The sequence below is a fragment of the Phyllostomus discolor genome, chromosome X (assembly GCF_004126475.2).
Source record: "Phyllostomus discolor isolate MPI-MPIP mPhyDis1 chromosome X, mPhyDis1.pri.v3, whole genome shotgun sequence".
NCBI classification, from domain to species: domain Eukaryota; kingdom Metazoa; phylum Chordata; class Mammalia; order Chiroptera; family Phyllostomidae; genus Phyllostomus; species Phyllostomus discolor.
In genome coordinates, this window is record NC_050198.1 from 50,437,739 (window position 1) to 50,460,357 (window position 22,619).

The 22,619-nt window shown below is 36.6% G+C and overlaps 1 protein-coding gene across 1 annotated transcript; it reads right to left on the reverse strand.

Moving 5' to 3' along the window:
- Nucleotides 1-20,122: 20,122 nt before the first annotated feature.
- Nucleotides 20,123-20,778, reverse strand: TRPC5OS (TRPC5 opposite strand). Its single transcript, XM_028522675.2, has one exon. It carries the CDS (start codon nt 20,481-20,483, stop codon nt 20,136-20,138), a length of 348 nt encoding a protein of 115 aa, XP_028378476.1. The 5' UTR covers nt 20,484-20,778; the 3' UTR covers nt 20,123-20,135.
- Between the last annotated feature and the right edge of the window lie 1,841 nt (nt 20,779-22,619).

Genomic DNA, 22,619 nt, shown 5'->3' on the forward strand with positions numbered 1-22,619 from the left:
GCTACCTGCAAAGCAAACTACACTCACATTGGCAGGTCAGTGCTCTACTCCTCTGTGCAGCACTAGACATAATGACCAGAACTTCACTTTTGACATTTTTTCCACATCCACAATAACCCACACCTTCTGATTTACTGATTTTTTTTTTACTTATTGCATCATTTTTACAATTTTCTAAGAAATACCATATCTTCACTGCCTAGAGGATGGCTTCACAGAGGGTTGGCTCCCTGAAGACCATGCACAGTGTATCCCTGTCCTGCCTTGGCTTCCCCTACCTCTTCCTTTGTTTCTAATATCCATCCTAAAGCTCACCCTGGGGAGTTCATGGCCCTTATCATTCGTTGTAACCCATATTTTGCAAAGGAAGACTTATAGAATGGTTCATTTAACCCTTTGTGACCATCTATATTTGAGAAAAATGCCTTTCTGGGCTTCCTTGACTAGAACCATGAAGTTATAAACTCTCACAACCTATGGTGTTAGCCATGTATTATTTTCACACAGACTTAACTCCTGTCTCTTGAAAAATTAAAAGCCCCTACCTGATAAGAAATCAAGATTGGTCCTGTGGGCTTCCAAATCTTGAGTAACGCTATGTCATGTTTATCTGGGTTTCAGGTAGAATATTAGCTGATGAGTTTAATTATTACTCAACGATACCTGAAATATATAACTATGATATGTATGCACATTCAATGTTATGATTGTATATTTGTTTATTAATATAATTAATCAAATTGTTGGTCTTATACTAGTTGGGAGTGAAGCAGCATACAGGTTAACAGTACAGTCTTTGGAGCCAAACTGCCTGGGTTCAAGTTCTGGCCACTCTACATCCTAGATATGTGACCTTGGAAAAGACACTTAGCATCTCTATGAATGAGTTCACTCAGGTGTAAGGTGGGGATAATTATTATGTTTATATTGTAGAACCAAGGTGAGAATTAAATGAGATACCCTAGTATGGTGCCTGGCATATGGAAAGTTCATAACTAGTAGCCATTGGTGTTATTTTTATCTTTGTTACAAAGGGTAATGTTGACAGTTGTTATATACATTATTGATTTTTACATATTAATATTGAATCTTTAAAAAACACCAGTTGTGTTTTGTGACATTATCCTCAGATAAGTTTTGTCCATTTTAGTCTTCCAATCTTTGAAATCAGCTCAGGTGATCCACCAAATCTTAATTCAGATGGTTCTGTTTTTACCAGAGTCTGGGAAACATTATTTATCATCTGATGGCAATGGCTGTTCCAAAGTAAGCTTCTGTTATCACCACTACTAGCTAACTGATCTATAGGTAAGGCAGAGTGGCAGCTAGTAATGTGCTGTGATTAGATGCAGGTGTTCTTCATTTCTCAGTACCACAGAAAAATGAAATTTTCTTATTAACAGTTCCTTAAACTGATAAAAAGATTGAGTATTCATTTTATCTGGAAGGTTAAGGTGGGAAGGAGGAGGCCCAGGATGTGGAAAAAAATGGTATTTCAATTTCACTAAATCCAGGAACAAAATGGGAGATTTATTTCAAACATGATAATGCTAGGCCAGTTGTGTGAGGAAGTACCAATTAGACAGGTTAGCCTATGATCAGATGGCATTGCTTGAATGAATGAGGTAGCTCCTGATAAGAGTCTGCCCATTAGTTACAAATGGGAGGTTTAATTTCAGAAGCCTGTGATAAACTCCAGCAAGGATGCCTGCCTAAGGCTGTTAACAATAGGGTTCAGAAAAATTCCAATTAGCATATTATGTCCATTGATGAAGTTAATGTAAATGAATGTATCATTTGGGCCTTTGAGAACAATAACCTAGTAAAAGCTCCAGTCAGTCCTGAGAGTGGGCAAAGTGGAACATTATCTATTCCTCTGTTGTGTCCTCTGGCAATGGAATTTATCCAAAAATATGAAGAACTGACTTGAGCTCTCTCTGTTCACTGTACTGAAAATGTTTTATATGATGAGCTCTGAGCCCAGTGACTCTGTCCTGTGCTCATTAATACAGAATGATCTTAGAATATAATGGTAGCTTTTTAATAGGAAGGCATAGGGCTGATGCAGGAGCAAACTCATTAAGGTCTGAATGCAAAACCCCAGGGTGACACAGGCAATGCATTTTTTAGTGGTCATGGCCCAGCCCATATCATTGCAAAATTGAAAGTTCAATCAAGTAGGTTCGTGCACCAGAATTCCTTATAAGTATAGTTGTAGATAATATGACCCAAATTTAATTTCTTGGTGTGTTGATTTGCTTCCCTTTCTCCACCACCTACCACACTTTTTTTCCTTTTAAAAAAACATGATATTAAATGGGAAGCCCAAGGTCACTCAGTATAATTTTGGAGTTCAAAGAGAAAGGAAAACTTGATAAGAAAAGAATAAAATTGAATTTTCCACCTGACCTCATTCTAAACCCAAATGATTGTTAAAGGATCATTTTTAAAAGGTTAAGTCATGATCTTCATGGAAATTCAATTGAACCATGTCAAAAATTTTGTTTCACATCAGAAGCAGAAATCAAGAAAAAAATCCCATTTGATATAGCAACAAGAAAAATAAAATACCTCAGAATAAACCTAGCCAAGGAGGTAAAAGACCTATACTCAGAAAACTACACAACAATGAAGAAAGAAATCAAAGAAGACACAAATAAATAGAAACATATATTGTGTTCATGGATCAGAGGAATTAACATCATCAAAGTGTCCATACTACCCAAAGCAATTACAAATTCAATGCAATGCCTATTAAAGTACCAATGGCATATTTCACAGACATAGAACAAACACTTCAAAAACTTATATGAAACCATCAGTGACCCGAATAGCTGCTGCAATTTTGAGGAAGAAGAGCAAAGCAGGATGGATCACAATACCTGATACCAAACTGTATTACAAGGCCACTGTAATCAAAACAGACTGATACTGGCATAAAAACTGGCACATGGAGCAGTGGAACAGAACAGAGAGCCCAGAAATAAACCCAAGTATCTATGGTCAGTTAATATTTGACAAAGGAGACAGCAACATAAAATGGAGTAAAAACAGCCTCTTCAACAAATGGTGTTGGGATATCTGGACAGCTACTTGCAAAAAAAATGAAACTTGAGCACCAACTTACACCATACACAAAAATAAATTCAAGGTGCATAAAAGATTTAAATATAAGTCATGACACCATTAAAGTCCTAGAGGAGAACATAGGCAGGAAAATCTCAGATATTTCACGCAGCAATATTTTCACTGACATGTCCCCTAGAGCAAGGGACATAAAGAAAAAAATAAACAAATGGGATTTCATCAAATTAAAAAGCTTCTGCACAGCTAAAGAAAACAGTATTAAAATAAAAAGAGAACCAACTGTATGGGAAAACATATTTGCCCATACCTCAGACAAGGGTTTAATCTCAAAAATGTATAAAGAACTCACATGACTGACTCTAGGAAGACAAGCAACCCAATTAAAAAATGAGCAAAAGACTTGAACAGACACTTCTCCAAGGAGGACATACAGAAAATCCAAAGACACATGAAGCGATGCTCAATATCGCTAGCTATCAGAGAGGTGCAAATTAAAGCCACAATGAGATACCACTTTACACCAGTCAGAATGGCCATCATAAACAAAGCAACAAACAACAAGTGTTGGAGAGGTTGTGGAGAAAAGGGGACCCTAGTGCACTGCTGGTGGGATTTCAGACTGGTACAACCACTATGGAAAACAGTATGGAATTTTCTCAGAAAACTGAAAATGGATCTGCTTTTGCCCCAGCAATTCCACTGCTAGGATTATATCCTGAGAACCCTGAAACACCAATCCAAAAGAAACTATGCACCCCAGTGTTCATAGCAGCACAATTTACAATAACCAAGTGCTGGAAGCAACCTAGGTGCCCATCAGTAAATGAATGGATCAAAAAACTATGGTATATTTACACAATGAAATACTATGCAGCAGAAAGAAAGAAGGAGCTCCTACCCTCTGCTACAGCATGGATAGAACTGGAAAGCATTATGCTAAGTGAAATAAGCCAGGTGGTGAGTGACAAATACCATACAATCTCACCTTTAACAGGAACCTAAACAACAAAAGAAACAAACAAAATATAACCAAAGACACTGAAATAGAGAACAGGCTGACAGTGACCAGAGGGGATAGGGGAGGGACTTTCAGGGGAAAAGGGGAAGGGTTTGCAAGAACAAGTATAAAGGATACATGGACAATAACAAGGGGGTGGAAATGGGAGGGAGGTGGGGAGGACTGGGGGCTGGGCTGGGATGGGAGTAAAAGGCATAAAACTGTACTTGAACAACAATTAAAATTAAAACAAATAAAATAAATTTTTGTTTCATTAGTGAGGGAATCAGGAGGCCAGAGGTTTGCAACTTATGACCTAAAAGTCAAATCCAGCCTGTCTCCTCTTTTGTAAATAAAATGTTATGGAGTACAGCCATACCCATTCCTTTACATATTGCCTATGGCTGTTTTTCCGCTACAATGGCCGAGTTATGTTTTCCACAGAGCATAACACATTTACTATCATAACTTTTACCAAAAAAAAAAAAGTTTGCTGGACCAATATAGGCCATCAGGCATACTGAAAAAAATTTACAAATAGATATAAAGAAATTTACAAATAGAAGACAATGGTTGAATTCTGCCATACAAGAAATATGTGCATTATAATTTACAGTTATAAAATAACTCAAAGATAATCAAAGGCACAGATAATCCAGAAACTGTACTAAGTCTGGGATATTAAGCCCATTGCATAAACAGAAATTCAGACTAGGGATCTAAGGAGAAATCTTCCTTTACAAACTACGACTGAGCGAGGCAAGAAGCTGGGATTCAGAAACTAACAGAACAAGGATAGTACCATAATGAAATTCCCACTGATTGGAATTTGAAATGGAGGAGGCTGAGGTGGACCACTTGAGTACTTCCTGCTTTGATCTTTGATTCCTCTGGAAACTGGGACAGTGCTGCGTCCTTGGGGAAGATCAACAGGCCCAAATATGGGGAAGCTGGGGCAGGTAGAGGCTGATCTCATACATACTTTGGGTTTCAACCATTGTAGGCTGAAGACTCTCACCTACATTTTCAGCCCTGAACTTTCCTTCAAAAGTCATGCAAGATTTATACAATGTCTTGCTGCTGTCCAATAGGTACATCAAACTCAACGTGTTCAAAATTGAACTTTAAAAAACCTTATCTCAATTGGTGGCATCACAATCAATCAGATATGCAATCCAGAAAGCTGACTTCATTGATTTACTTCACCTTCCAGTATTACCTAACACATTCAATGAATGTCTTAAATCTGTTTTTTTTTAATTTTGAATTTTTTTTGTTTTAATTGTTATTCAAGTACAGGTTTCTGCCTTTTACTCCCATCCCAGCCCATGCCCCCACCAGCCCTCACCACCTCCCTCCTGTTTCCACCCCCCCTAGTTTTTGTCCATGTGTTCTTTATACTTGTTCCTGTAAACCCTTCCCCTTTTCCCCTGAAATTCCCTCCCCTCTCCCTTCTGGTCACTGTCAGCCTGTTCTCTATTTCGGTTTCTTTGGTTATATTTTGATTCTTTGTTTGTTTGTTTTCCTGTCTATCTCTAGAATCACTGTTTAATTTAAGATCTCACCATCTCTTCACCTAGATAAGTGATATATTTTAACTAGCCCTATCTTTCTGAAACTCATCTGATGGTGTGCTGGAGCTGGCTTACACAAGCTGGTGAGAAGTGACTGTGTGCATCTCTTCCCAACTCTGTGTTCCATGTTGTCATATTGGTAACTTGAAATTGGCCATAGTGGCAATATTTATACCAAACAAATTGGCTAACACTATAAATCAAGATTTCTGTGGAAAGTTGCTTATTAAACATTAGCAACACAATTACCACTGCCAATTCACCACACTTTAGCCAAACTGATCTTGTAAAATACTTGTTGAACTATAATCCTGTCCTGATTAAAACTCTTCAGCGGCTCCTTATGGACAAAAGAGACCATTAAGTTCCTTAACATGGCAAACAAAGCCTTTTATTATCTAGCTCCTGCCTAAATGTCCAGCTTCCTCTCCTACCCCTTATTAGTTCCACAACTTACCTACTTCTGCTTTCTCTTGAAAAATTGCAACACTAGGCCCTTGTTTGTCCTTATAATAAGAAGCTGAAGAGCAGATGCCTCACTTGAGAAGGTATGTGCTCTACAGTTCACCACTTCCTACCATTTATTAGTATGAATTGTACCTGTGCACTGAAACCTAGTCTTAATTTCTGTTATCTATTAACTATTGGTCCTTGATGTCAACCATATCATAATGTCCTGATTATTATCAGAATCATCTGATCCTCACTGTGGAATCTCTGTTTACCATGGCTGTCATCATAGTCCATGGTACCTGCATAGTCTAGAAAGGGAATAGCAGCAGGACAGAGAGAGGCAGAAGAATAGAGTAAAAGAAGAGTAGAAATCTATAGTCTTTGGGTCAGAATCTCCATTTTGAAGCAATAGAATAGTGAAAATGACAGGCAGGAAGTGTCTCCAGCTTTATGACTTCAAGATATTCCCTAATGAACCTGTCTATTAACACTCTTTAAAGTCTTGGAGTGTCTACCTTCTCCACTAGACATGGGAAGGAAAGGCCCAAGGAAACTAGCTCACATTGACTTGAATTGTAGGAGCCATTTTTATAAACAAGAGTCAATGTCTTAATTTGAGATTTGGAAACTTCATTCTTTTTTGCTGAGTGCCTGCTGTGTGTCCAGTTGTGTGCTAGATGCTGTGGGGGAAACAACAGCAGACTAAGACAGCTTTGTCTTCAAAGAGCTCACAACCTTATTGGAGAGGCAAAAAAAGGTACATATGAAATAATAAGATAACTATATATGTAAGTTTGAGCAAAGTGAAGTCTTGGCTGTAACCTAGTGCCACAACATCTGGGTGATCAGTATGAAGTGGTGAAATCAAGTTAAGACAGGGAGCTATTGAAGAAGCCAGGACTTATAATAACCCTTTGTTGGCAGAGAAATGGGGTGGACAATTCCACACAGGAATCCCACAAGGATATACACACAGAGCAATGAATGAGTTAGGTGTGGCAATCTGTGAATGATAAGACTGATTGAAGGAAAAAAGGCAGTCTGGGTAGAAAGACATGGCTGATCATCACAGACCAGCTTTTTGCTTTTTTTAAAGATGTCATTTCTGGTGTTGCACACCCAGAAAGCTAAATGGAGGGTGAAAGGCTCTTTGTCCAATATTAAGTCAAAGACAACAGAATCAGATGGTTCCAAAGAAACTACTTAAAGCTGTGTAATTTTGGTATGTTTTTAAACTCTGTGTGCCTCAGCTTCTTCATTTGAGGGGAATATTTACTTCACAAAGTTATTGTGCAAATTAAGTGAGTAAATACGTATAAAGCACTTGAGCAGTGCTTGGCATACAATAAGCACTTCACAAAAAGCTATTATGGTAAGGAGGAGAATTGGCAAAGGCATGGTTACTCCAGTTTCCAAATTACTGACATTTGATGGACCCTGTGCTCCCCCTTTCTCCAAGCCTTAATCCTGCCCTCTTAGGCTTTTTGTTTTGTTTTACCTAGGTCCCCACTCTGATGATGGACACCCAGTTCTCTGAGTTCACACCAGACATCACTCCCATTATGCTGGCTGCCCACACCAACAACTATGAAATCATCAAATTACTTGTCCAAAAACGAGTCACTATTCCACGGCCTCACCAGATCCGCTGCAACTGTGTGGAGTGTGTGTCCAGTTCAGAGGTAGACAGCCTGCATCACTCTCGCTCCCGGCTGAACATCTATAAAGCTCTGGCAAGCCCCTCACTCATTGCCTTATCAAGCGAGGACCCCATCCTAACTGCTTTCCGCCTGGGCTGGGAGCTCAAGGAGCTCAGCAAGGTAGAAAATGAGTTTAAGGCTGAGTATGAGGAGCTCTCCCAACAGTGCAAACTCTTTGCCAAAGACCTGCTGGACCAAGCTCAGAGCTCCCGGGAACTGGAAATCATCCTCAACCATCGAGATGACCATAGTGAAGAACTTGACCCTCAGAAGTACCATGACTTGGCCAAGCTCAAGGTAGCAATCAAATATCACCAGAAAGAGGTAAGCTGAGTCCTTCTTTCCTGTCAGGGAAGCTTAAGCCCTCCAGTATAGAGCAGCAGAGCAGAGTCAACATTTTTCTAGCACTTAGCCCTTTAAGAAACAAATGGTTAGATAGGCCTCAAAAACATACCCACTTATCCAAGGCACATACAGTCTCTGCATATTTTCTGGTGGCCAGATAAGTAAGGAAAAATACTGACCACCTAGCTCTTTGATGGGAAAGCACTCATTAATTCAACAAATGCTTATTTAGCATTGTTCTAGGTGTTTGGAATGCAGAAACTAGACACCTTGTCCTCATGGAGCTTACAAGTTCATGGTAGACATTAAGTAAATAATAACACTAGTGAATATATAATTACAAAATATCCTTAAGTGTTCTGAAAGAGAACTTCTATTAGAACACATAACAAAGACCCTGCCCTATGTACTGGGACATGGTGGGTAGTGATTATGGATGGTTCACTGTCTGGATGGTCGTACTTGTTGATAGAACTAAGTCCTCAGAAGCTCCTCAGCAAGAAGGCTGAGGCATACGTTTAAAAGATAGAGTCATACTCAGGGTGTAGTGTTATAGAAGGTTAGAGTAATATCTGCTATGGTATGACCTCCGAACTGTTAGGATTTACCTCTTTGAGGGAACTCAGTTCAAGCAGAATGCAGAATGAGAGGCTTGTTTTCCACTTTGGCTACATTTACACTCTAGCCAGTGTAGTCCTATGCCATTGACTCAAACAATTTTAGGGAGACTCCTAGCAAGCCCAGAAGCTTAATTTAAGTCTTTAAATAGGCAGATGGTACAGTAGAAAGAGAATGAACTTTAGACCCAAGGCAACTGAAGGTGGAATTCCAACTCACCAGCTATATGACCTGAAGAAAGGCACTCAAATTTTCAGGACATTACTTTTTTATTTTTTTAATTATAAAATGGAGATGATAATAGTTCCTCCACTTCATAGGTTTATTACAGAAAATAACTGAGAATGTGCTAGTGTGGCACAGGAAGTACTTTAATGTCCATTCTGATGTCTCTTCCAATGCTACCAGGAGACAGATTTAAACAGGTTGAACCAAGAGTTGCTTGCCATCTGAAGGGCAACTGGCAGTGCCACTCTTCATGGGTCCACCAAGCCCTGAGACAAATTGCATTGTGTGTTTACCTAGTCCATTTATCTAAAACAAGAAAAAATTATATGCCTTTGAAATTTGGCAAAAATGAGTACCAGGGAAAACCTTAGAGGAGGTGCAACATGACAAAAGGAACATGAAATTTGAAAGGACTGTACTGGGACAGATAGTAAATGGATAGGCCCACCAAAGTCTCCTTATCCTGTTGTGGGGTTTTTTGCCACTAATTGCTTTGTTATTTCACTAAGTCTGAAGATATTTAAGCTCAATTTTCTCTTCTGAAAATGGGGATAATAACACTTACCCTCCTGAATAAATATAAAGTTTACATAAGATAAAACATATTTCTGCAAAGTACAATATTCGGCATACATTAGGCATTCAATAAATATTAGCTGCTATTATTATTTATTTCATTTTCATTATTACACATGGTACCCATGGTAATAGATATAGTAATTACCCATCCCCTCCCTTACACCTCTCTCCCTCCCCCATCACCCTATTCTTGATATATAGTATAGGTTGTTTTAAGTAGTCTGCTGTAAGGGCTAATGGACTTTTCTTCACTTTGATATATATGTACATTTCCATTAATTATGTATATTATACTTTCAGTGTATTTTTAACTTTACATATTTTATAATTCTGTGAGGAAGAAAAAACAGGTATTTTTAGAACATGAATTGTTTCCAGGTGACAAAATGGTTAATGGGAATACAACTGTAAAAAAACAGATATTGAGAATATAACTCAAGTTCACATTCCTTACCTCACTAAATAGTAGATAAACTTCATAATTTTAGGTCCCCATCCCCCTGAATATTGACAGGGCATTTATTTTCAAACAATTTCACTACAATATTTCATTAATTTTGTATTAATAGATAATTTCCCAGCTACTTTATCACTTGACCCTTTCTGCTCATATAAGCTTCATTTGCCAATTTTAGTTACTTCTTCATTTGAAAAACATTGTGATGACTTCCTTACTCACATGGGGATTGGCTTGGCTTATGACCATGGGTTCACCCTTGGATTCTTCTACATTCACTGCCCTCCAACCTTCATTTTTTTAGTCCTTTACTTTCCTAAAGCCTTGTTTTCTATGTCCCTTATTTCATAAATTACTGTTATTACAGATTATTTCTATGCTACTATATGTTCATAAAATTTATTTCTCAGCTACCATTATACCAACTTAAATGTGACAAGGAGTTACAGCATATTGTTTTTTGCTCACTTAATTATGTACTAGAGATTCCAGAATTGTTTTCAGGGTCCATTTGCTATGCACATTCAAGTGGGAAAGGTCATTTGTTTTATTGTAGTAAAATATAATAATATGGAATTCATCATTTTAACCATTTTGAAGTTCACAGTTCAATGGCATTAAGTACATTCATGTTGTTGGGCAACCATCACCACTAGGAGTCATTTTTTGAAGATGCATAAGTATTGGTGTGTCTACTTTTCTTCAAACTGTGAGCCCATACAATCACAGTTTCATAGTTTACAGACATTACTTTTAATCCATAATACTGGCAAAGTAGCACCTTTTAACTACTCAAAATTATTGATATTCAGCAGTAATACAAAAGTAATCCAAAAGCACTGTATTTATGCAAAAATCAATAATTTTAGGCCTGGTGGTATTCACTCATCATCGTGAATCAAATCAGTGAGAACTCTGGAATTTAATACACCAAACTGGTTTAGTCAGAGCACATCAAACTCCAATTCTAGGCTTGCAGCAATTAGAGGAAATATACTGAGTAACTCTCAACTCCAATGTCAATAATTTCATGAAAAAGAATACACTCTCACATAAACTCAAAAATGGTCCAAAGTTTAACCCAAAGGCCAGAGACATCAGATTTCAATATTTATATATTTAGCTCCAAATTTTCCAAGATAAATTACCTTAACAATGGCTATAGATAAATTTTAGTTTAGTTTCTCTTCAAACCAGGCCATAATGATTAGCAGGGCAAGCTTGAAAATTCAGATGTATTCTAAGGTTTGCTAGAATTATGTAGCACTCCAAAGACACTGCTTTCAGAATGTAAAACTTGATTTATACTCATCAATATCTGTAAATCTCTTGTGAACTGTGAACTGTGACTTTGTTTCCACTAAAGAACTCCATAATGATTGTCAATCTCTGAAATAGTTATTTTTAAAATCCGTGGTTCCAATGAGTCTCAAATGAGTATACAATTAACTCTTAAACAACGTAGAGGTTAGGAGCATCGACCCCACACACATTGAAAATCCATCTATAACTTTTCATTCCCCCAAAACTTAACTACTAATAAACTAATACTGACCAGAAGCCTTTCTGATAACATAAATTTCTATTAACATATATTTTGTATGTTATATGTATTGTATACTGCATTATTATAATAAAGTAAGTTAGAGAAAAGAAACTTCTACAGTGATCCCTCACCTACCATGGGAGTTATGTTCCAGAGATCCCCATGACAGGTGAAAATCTGCAAAGTAGCGGCATTATATTTATTTTATTATTTATATACATTTTAAGGCTTTACAAACCCTTCCCACACTCCTATAAACTTTTCCCACCCTCTTATTAACCTTTCCACACTCTTATAAACACTTTCATATGCTCTTAAACACTTGCTACACTCTTAAACCTACGTAATTTTAACAACATATAAAATTCTATATGGGTACTCACCAGTGAAGTATAGTACAACTTGAATGATGAAGATCATGAATTATGTAGCTTTGCAGTACTGTGGCGATGAAGGTGATGACGACGAGATGAATATACTGCACAGCCAAGAAGACCGTTACAGCTCTTCTGAAGGCACTACTTCATCAGGCGCTTCATCAGGTGGTGCAGTAACTTCGCCCTGGGCCATAACTTCTATTTCCGCTAAAGGCATAGGCATAACTGATCTCTTCATCCGAGTGATGAACATAGTAATGGGGAGTTGCTGGCACTGCTTTTTATCTGCAGAGGCAGCTTCTCCATGGAGAGAAACGCTCTTGAGTCCAAAGCGTATCTAAAATTTGTCAAACCAGCCCTTGCTTGAACTGAATGGGGTTGGTCTGGTGGGAGAAGCACTCGATGGTCCTGCTTCTGCATCGTTGTCCTCATCTTCATCCTCATCACCATCGTGAACATCTGTGCTTTCCACAAAACTAACATAAAGTTCCTTGGCCTTTGTCCGGATGGTGTTGGTATCCAGCAAGATATTTTTCTTCTTACAGTCATTTATCCACAGAGCCAATGCAGACTCCATCCTCACAATGGCCTTATTGCAGGAAGTGACCACCCTCTTTGTGGTCTTGTTAAAAGTCATTGTTGCCATACACCTAATATTCTTCTCATCTTTCTTTATGTAGTGAACAGTAGACTCGTTGATCCTGTAATGGCGGCCTACAGCCACGTAGCTTTTGCCTTCCTTTAACATGTTCAGAAGTTCCACCTTTTCTTTGATGGTAAGCATATTTCTCTGGCACTTGGGTTCACTGCCAGAAGCCTTAGAAGGCACAGAACATTTGGGTGGCACTGTAGGGCTTGAAATAAATTCAAACTTTTACGAAAATTTCACAAAAACACAACACCGCAGAACAACACTACACGCAGTGATCAGACACCGATGTGAAGTAGACAAGGAGAGATGCTGAACATGTGGGCACAGTGTGGGAGAGCAAACATACCGATTCTACGGTCACTGAGCCAATCAGCACCCAGGATACAGAACACAATGCTGTGGTTGGTCGCCTTCCATTCCATCAGCCAATAGTGTGCTGTGTACAGTCTCATGTTGGCAAACTCGCACAAGCAGTAGTGGCGTACTGCATTTCCATTGTGTACAGTATGTATTCATCCACTGATGAAATACATAACGTATTTTATTTTGATTTAATATTCTTTTAATATGTTTGAATTAACATTTTTATATTTTATGTTGTTTTAAAATTTTTAGGCAAAAATAATTAAAATAATAAATATTATATAAATACCTATATACTGCAAAATCCCATGATATAGCGAAAATGACACCATACAGAATTAGATATATATATTTTTAAAAAACTCATGATGCAGTGAAGCTGCAGTAAGTGAACCGTGATATAGTGAGGGATGACTGTATTTAAAAATCATAAAGAGGAAAAAATAGGTTTTCAGTTTTGTTGAAAAAAATCCAGGCCCTGGCCAGGTAGCTCAGTTGCTTAAGAGCAGTGTCCCAATACACCAAGATTGCAGTTCGATCCCCAGTCAGGGCACATACAAGAAGCAATAATGAAGGCACAAATTAGTGGAACAACAGATCAACATTTCTCTCTCTACAATCAATCAACAAAATTAAATTAAATTAAAAAAAACCTTTCATCAAAAAAAAAGAAAAAAATCCACAGATAACTGGACTTGGAAAGTTCAAACCTGTTATTCAAGAGTCAACTATAGTCTCTAATTGCTCTCTATTCAATCCACATGTCTAATTTAAGACTGAATACTCTCACCTTGAACAAATCAGCATCATCCTTTTTGGGGGTTTGTTTGTAATTTCAAGTTTAGTGTGTTTGGATAAGAAACACAATCTTGTGAGCTACTGGGGTTCTAATAATTTAAGTGCTTGCCAGCACCTCATTCTCAAAAGTCCTTCATCTGAGGAAGCAGACTAAGTCTGTTTAATAAATACCCACAATCTAGTCTTTTAGAAAGTGAAGCATTCAAACAATGCTTAAGGCCACAAGCATAAAAAGAGTTGCAATCTCGATAATTCATTTTATCATATTACGCAATACACTTGAGCACCAATTTTCACAGTACAAACTCTCCTTATACAGATGTGATATAACTAGGCAAACAAACCTTTTCATTGGATGCAAATAAATACATGAAAACTAACTTTATCCTTCTATTATATATAGGGCAAATGAATTCAGCTCTTCTGTTAGATAGAATTCCTCAGTTTTCTTGGAGGAATATAGTTTAAGTGTGCTTACTCATAGAAGAAAAATAGTTCACACCTTAAGTGAGTTACATCCCAGGTCTGATGGAACACATTTAGTTTGAGAGTTGCATGTGTGGAGTACAAAAACAAGTTGGAGACATCTCTTTAACAGCAAGCTTTTCCAAATGGCATTCAGGTCCTAAGGAAGACTGGAAAAGAATTATCTTCTAGGACCAGAATTATTGAAAGGAGGAACAATTCTAAATAAGAATGGGACAATTTAACTAAAAGAGAAAAATTGTTTTCACACCTGATTCCATGCCTAATTCCAATTGGTCCATGAGGTTCTATCTTGAAGGACAGGCTGGTTACTTTCTTAGTGTCTATACTCAAAACAGGAAAGAGCAGATGTACCATTCCTCAACTCTCTTGTGTCATTCCTGCTGACTCCTTGTTTAATCTTCTTTTAAAGCATTCTGTAATTTCAACCAGGAAGAAATATCCAATACAAAAAGATACTTTTTCAACAAGTGGAGGTATTGTAAGAGAGGAGCACCAGAGACTCCTGCACTAGGGAAAAGTACCCAAAGATTAGCCCGCCCACATCTAAAAGTGTCAAAACAAACAGCATGCCTCTTTGTCACTTAAACCTTGAGCTGAAAAGCTGTATTCCACAAAAACAAGCAAACAAGAAAATCCATACAATATTTTCTCTGTAAAATGAGCAGCAACACAACCTATTTTCCAAAACTGGAAGTTAGGGAATTGCCAACATTAAAAATTTAGAAAATACAGTTTCAAGAAAGGCCAGTACTTAAGAATAAAACTATTAAAATGATCAATATTGCTAGAATTTGTTTTAATTTAGAAGAAGCATGTGTGTTTATGCATTTTCAACAACAGAGTTTGTTAATGACATCTTTGGTTAAACAAATCTGGAGTACTAAAGTTGTATTTTCTAAATGTGGCTCCCTAGTCCACTTTACATAAATACTTGTGTTAATCTAAAAAGTACCTCTTGAGATCCTTTGAGCATTTCACTAGGGTCTTTAAGATGAAATTGTGACAAGGGGTAGAGTTCAGTGGTTTTCCTTACCTTGCTGAAATACATTTCCATTCTTCAAGGGTATAAGTGGAGATCACCTTCGAAGACTCTTTATTACACTGAAGAGATCTGACATGTGACACCAATATATAGCTGTATCTGTCAATACAAATAACTCCCAAATAACTTCAAAAGCTATGAGTTATTCTTAAGATTTTTGTTTGTTTGGTTGGTTGGTTGGTGAACTAAGCATATTATATTCAGAAGTAAACAAGTTTTAAATGTGGACTAAAGGGATAAGGTCCTTGAAAAAGAATTAAGTATACCCAAGAGGAAAAGAGTAAATACATCTGGTCTGTTAAGATAAGGTTTTCAATACAACAACACAATAGTTAGCTTTGATATAAAAAATAATTGTAAAAATCTAATTGGATAATAGCGAGTTAATGTTTGGAGTTACATAACCCTCAGGAACAAAATCTTAACCTTAAATGAAACATAATTCATTATTTCCTGAAAGGCTTTTTATTGTTGTTTTTCCTCATTGCTATTCCTACTAGAACTCACATGGACTCCAAAAAAGAATTTAATTTGGTTAGAAAAATAACAAGCTCAGAAGAATGAAACAAAAACTGAGTCTAAACTATAACTTTGACATAGAGTAAAATAAGAAAGTGATAATCTCTAATAAAACTATTGGATAATCTTTACATATCACAGAGACTTGCAGGTATCATCATATAGACATTTTTCAGATATTTCTAAAAAGCCATTATTTCACATATTCTGTCCCATTGGTATGATATATCATGCCAAGGCCATTGAAAAGTGTATCATTTTTTTTGCTCCTTATTACCATTGAAAGTAGACAGAAAAATTACTTTAACTCTTGTTTTACAAATAAGAAAAGACTATATTTCAGAGATTTGTCCAGGATTATGTGTCAAAGCCAGAAGTAGAACTTTAGACTCCTGGTTCAGTATTCTCTGAGTATATTCCACTTCCTGTTGCTTGTTCAGTAGCCTCTAAACTTACCACCAAGTAATTAAAATGACCACAAGTTCTTTGATTTTCAAATGGAAGTTTATTAGATAAAATCTGTTAAAACATATAACAATAAAATTGTATGATTAAGCTAATAAGGATTATATTCGATTATATTCTATTAACTAGCAGTAATCATCACACATAAGAATGCAGCTGTGTAATCACACACATGAGGAAGATTTATGCTTCCTAATTCTTTGCCATCTACCAGCTTATCTCCCTTGGTTTCACACCTTTAAGTTTGTCTCAGAATGATGAGCCTATCTCAAGAAGATCCAGAATTGAAGGAAACTTGCCTTGGGTTAGTGAACACACAGTACAATATACAGATGATATATTATAGAATTGTACACCTGAAACCTATGTGATTTTATTAATAAATGTCACCCCAATAAGTTCAATAAAAATTTCAATAAAATTCCAGGAAAGAGCTAATTTGGATCTCTTTGGCTGACCATTAGATAAAAGATCAGCCACTCTGTTCATTCTCCTGGAGAAGATTGGCAGGATTCTAATCAAAGGCATCCAATCAGTAGACTGCCAAGTTAGTTAATATATCTCCATCTAATCATGCTTCTAAATGCATGATTTGTATCAATTGCCACCCAGTTATTTCTATCAGAATCAACAACTTAGGGTTGGCTAATTTGCATATTATAAAAACAAGGCTAGATTCATAAACCTGCTTAGGAACTAACTCCATGGCTTTCCACCATGAACAGCTGCATAACTATTGGCAACTTATTACATTTCTTCTCTCTCCTTAAAATATGTTCCCACTAGCTCTACTTCTGAAGTATTTTGTTATTTCTTACACCTATTTCTTATTACTATTGATTCTGTTTCTAACTGTTCCAAAGAACAAGTACAAATATCATTCCTTGGAGTAAGGTTACATTTTAACAGTTGTTAAAAACATAAGCACATAATCAAAGCAAACATTGCAATATATTTCATCTATTCTTGAGGTGTCATTATAGTACAATCTTTCCAGGTGGCCCACCTAGCCAAGCAGCTAGACAGCTCCACATATTACAAGGCTGTAGCATTTTCCTGCTTTGATACTGGACCACATTGACCATTTGTTGTTTTATGGGCTAGTTCAAGTTTTATCTTGTTTCAAGGTCTGGAATAATTGCACAGATTCCTCTTGGTTTATTTGATGACTTGCTTGAGTTAGCTTGGTTGCTTGTGTTCCCTCATTAATACTAACAATTTTAACAAGCTCACACTAATCTGTTATAGAATTGTATAAAGTCCATATTCCAGAATTCTAGTAGGCTTAATAGATACATTTCAGTATCTATATTTGAGAAGCACCAGATTTGTCCATTTACAGTTAAATTGCTCATCAAATATAATTTGTAGCAGACTTATATGGGCTGTCATTGTATATGTTTCCTGACCTTGTCCAAGTATTTATGCTTTGAGTTTTATTTTGACACAAATTAATAGGACAATTTCCCAAAGTCCAAAATCCCACTGCAGAGTTTACATCTTCCCTTGCTGTTTCCAAACCTTTAATTACAACATAGAGGGTATTATGCTAAATGAAATAAGTCAGACAAAGACAAATGCCACATGATTTTACTTATATATGGAATCTTTAAAAAATGAGTAAAGAAAACAAAACAAAGACAGACTCATAGAAACAGAGAACAAACTGATGGTTGCCAGAGGAGATAGCAGAGGCATGGAAAAAAAAAGGTGAAGGGGATTTAAGAGTTACAGACTTCCAGTTAACAAGTAAATAATCCATGGAAATGTGGTAGTATACAACATAGGAATCTAGTCAATGATATAATAACTTAGCATGGTGACAGATGGTTACTAGACTTAGTGTGGTGATTATATCATAGGATATGTAATATATATAAACTTTAGTATATAAATATTGAATCAGTATGCTCTACACTTGAAATTAATATACTATTGTATGCCAATATCTGTATGCAGACCTCAATATTAGATGCAGCATCTGTCATGTTGTTTAGCTCTAATGTTATCTGAATTAAATGTTTTTTAATCCCTTTGACTACAGTATGCTTTAGCACTCTATATGAATTTGTATAGTCAGGTTTCTACCAGTATGGATTGACTTCTACATGTCATTTCACAATTTTCATATAGCACTTTGTCTAATGGTACACTTTAATGTGCACCTAGTCATTGCCCATGTCATGGGATACAAAGGCCATTCTCTAGAAAGGATGACCATAGTGCCTATAGGCTTGTCTGAAGGGTAGGTATTATTCCATATGGAAGTAAGGATATTGTAATGGCATGGAATTAGTATTATCAGTGAATTTCCCACATATTTATTTGGCCCCTCTCTGTTTTGACATAGGAGGTCCTCTAACTATTGCTTTTTCCCCTTCTGGTATCTGTAGAATTATTGTGGCTAAATACCAGTCCAGACTTTGTTTAAATTCATGTTGTTTCCATCTCTCAATAGTTAAAATTTCTATGTGAAGGCTGCAACAGGTTCACTATCACAAGTCTACAAGCTATTGTTTATAAGTTTAACTATACCCAAGAAGGTACACTTTATCGACTACTACTTGTGGATCACAATATCTAAGTCTATACCCTAAGTATTTTACTTTCCTTTAGTGAATAATCCTTGCAGGGTTTTATCTAGCCCTTCTAGTACTAGTACTTCTCTCTTGTTATTTGATGTAATTTGCCACTTCCATTTAGGGAACAATATTGCAGAGTGGATACAATCTGCATCAACATTTAAGGAAATAGTCCTGCATTGCAACCTCTTGGCCTCAGCTTTTTCAAAGTCTTCTCACTTGCACAAGTTATCTGAAAACCTTTCTGCAGTTTTATTATCTGGTAGATGTTGCTTTTTCAGAATCATTTCTACTAGTCTGCTATAGAATCCACTGGTTGACACACTTTACTAAAGGCCTAGTATGGAGGCTTTTTAAAGTAAGAAGTTATATCTTCTTAAGTGAAAGTATTCCATAGTTTTTTGATTCACTCATTTAGTGATGGGCACTTAGTTTGTTTCCAGCACTTGGCTATTGTAAATTGTGCTGCTATGAACATTGGGGTGCATAGGTTCTTTTGGATTGGTGTTTCAGGACTTTTAGGCTAATGAACATAGTCAACAAAAGAAAAGAGCAATCAAAATATAACCAGAGTCATTGAAATTAAGAACAATCTAACAATAGCCACAGGGGAATGGGGAGGGGACATTGGAGAGAAAGGTTTTCAGGAACTACTATAAAGGACACAGGACAAAACCAAGGGGGAGGGTGGAAGCAAGGGAGGGAGATGAGTTTGGAGGGGGTGGGAGGGAGGGGTGGGGTGAAAATACAGACAACTGTAATTGAACAATAATAAAATAATTTAAATAATAAAAAATAAAGAAAAAGTGTTCCAATTTGTCCTGTTAATTTGAATATATTCACTATGATGCCATCCTGGGGATTATTCCTCTTTCAACTTCCATTCATTGTAGAATAATGAAATTGGGTGTCAAGCTGTGATAGAGTTCATCAGGTCTTCACTCCATTGTTAGGTGAGGAGTTGATTTTATTTGTTACTGTTTGTGCATATTATCAGAAATCCTAGCAGGAGAACAGATACAGGTAAAGAAAGAGCTATATGGCTAAAGTCAGAGCTTCTTAAATAAGTACAATGAAGAAACAAAATCAGCCTCTGCTGGAATTAACCAAATATTATTTGTTCTATATGGTATTATTCAGGAAAATGTGCAGAACTAGGAGAAACTTCATATTGCTAATATTCAGAAAAATTTAAAAAAATATTTTAAAAAAGAAAAAATATTTGAAAGAGAAATACAGTAAATTCTTACATGCTGGCAGGGTCTCATCCACTTCTTAAGTCATCATTTATACTGGAGAGTACATCTCCATAGAAGTTTTCTACATCTAACATAGCTTGATCTATATCAAACATTAGCTCTTCTTCTCTTGGTGTAAGTATTAATTCTAACTCTGGGAGATTAGCAAGGTCTGGTAGTGAAGCAAGGTCTGGTAGTGCAGCTTCCTCAGAAGGAGCTGAGTCTGCTTCTATCTGTTCTGCTCCATCACTTTGCTCTACACAAGGAACTTGTTCTTGTGACATTACTTGTAGAATCTCTTCAGCTATTATTATTAACTGGGCTAAACAGTCAACAAGTCCACCAACTAGCACAGGGATTGGTGCAGGCTCCATGCCTCAGTGCTCTCCTCAGAAGATAAAATAATCCTAAAAACTGTAGAAAATCAGCTCTTGGCTACAATGAATCCTGTGGGACTGGCAATGGTTCTGCGTTTGTTGGGTCCAGGAATTACACTGTTGATATGATTATGATGATCAAGCACTGAATGAGGCCAGTGGTCCTATAACAATTTTTTATATAGTTGGTGAACTTCCCACAAAATTACTTGTGGTACTCTTGTTGGTACTGGTAGTGAAGTGCTATTATAATGACCGTATGGCAGATTGTCACAGCCAAGAGAAAACAGCAAAGCAGGCCTAATAATAAAAAAGAGAAATATAAAGATTAGTATCCTTGAGCCTTTATCCATCTTACAGGTTCTGGATATAGGGTAAGGTTGAAAGGGTATCCCTAGCTATTGCTCCTCTTTTTTGATGACCTTATAACAATATACTAGTCATATTCTCCTTTAAACCTTTCCTGATCTTTATCTCTTCTTAGGGGATTTGAGAACAAATGAACATAGATAGTTTGTCTATCTTTCTTCAACATCTCTATTGAGGAAGATACATTCACTCAGAGTCTTTCATTTAACTCTGTCTTTATTAGCATGTTTGCCTCACTGCCATTTATATCTGGTGCTGCTGAATTCTTTCTGTGATTTTAATAATCCATTCATCAAAGTTTCCAAATGCCTTTTCAACCTAGGAGATGTATAGGAAATGAAACTCCCACGTTTTCTGTCTTCTGCAAATTTTGGACAACTTCTGTTAGAATAAGTTCCTTGGTCATTTCCTATTATGGCCAATATTCCATATCTAGCATATAGTTCCTCTAACTTTGTCTAAAAGCCATAGTTATACTATTCTCATCTGCATAGTCTAGAGTGCTTTGCATACCTTCTTTCTGAGTGTTTATGCTTCTGAAAGTCATATTCTTGGCTTAAAAATCTAGGAATTGGCCCAATATTATCTACCTGTCACATCTGTCTGGTTTACCACCTCCATTTCCCTTAAAAATGAGTCTTGTATAAAAAATAAATGTCATAGAGATATAATATCTGTAGAAATAGCATAGGAAAAGTAGTGAATATTATAATAAATTTGTATGGTGACAGATGGTTATCACACTTATTATGGTGATCACATGATAAAGAATATAGATTTCAAATCACTGTGTTGTATACCTGAAGCCAATATAACATTGCATGTCAAATATTCTTTAGTAAAAAAAAGTTTGTTGGAGATTCAAGTTTTTAGTAATTTGACATATCTCATATTGCTTACTTGCTTGCTTGTTTAATTCATAATTTGTTTTCTTCATTCTTTCTCCTCTGCTTACCTAGGACATTTAGCCCACATGTCCTGAGGTTTCATGTGCCAATTCTGAAACCTTAAATTGAACTGACAAGAGGACTGAGTCAGGACTTGGGGTACCCAAGACTACAGAGTCTACATTAGTTTTGTGATATCTAATTGTCTCTTCTTAAATAGATTATTCTGTCCTTCCATTCTGATGAGCTGGTATGTATCCCACATGAACTGCTAAATAAATTCCTTTCATTGTTTCACTTTCATATCTCCCTTTACAGAGCTGCTCTTCCTGCTATAGTACAGTCAATAATTTTGCATTACAGCATATATCTTTAGTTCATAGTTGATCAGTGTAGCTATATACTTTTGACTAACTGTTTTCTTGGGCAAGTATATACATCAAATTTCTAGCAACCATCCTGTAAATTAGGCCATTTTTTTTTTCTATCCAGCCTCAGTTAAGCTTCTTCTAATGAAGAGTATTAGGAAGCAGCCATCCATCTCACTCCTTCAGGATAATGCCCAATCTGTTATTGTCCTGTCCCAGCAGTTGGGACCAGAGTGATGTTCAGCTAGTTGCAGTCCTTAGACCTGTACTAGATGGAGTACAGCAAGTCATCACCAGATGGTTTGTGATTTTTTCACATGGAACTTGCTGGTCTCCACAGTGCCTGGTTAGACCCACTGAGTTATAAACCACCTGCATTTAGCATAAGTCCTGTCAGAACCACACTTTTTTAGTCCAAAATACTGATAGTAGAAATGGGATTAGCCCTATAATCATGATCAAAACCATGATGATCAGAAGGTATGATTTTGGTTATAGGCAACTTTCTA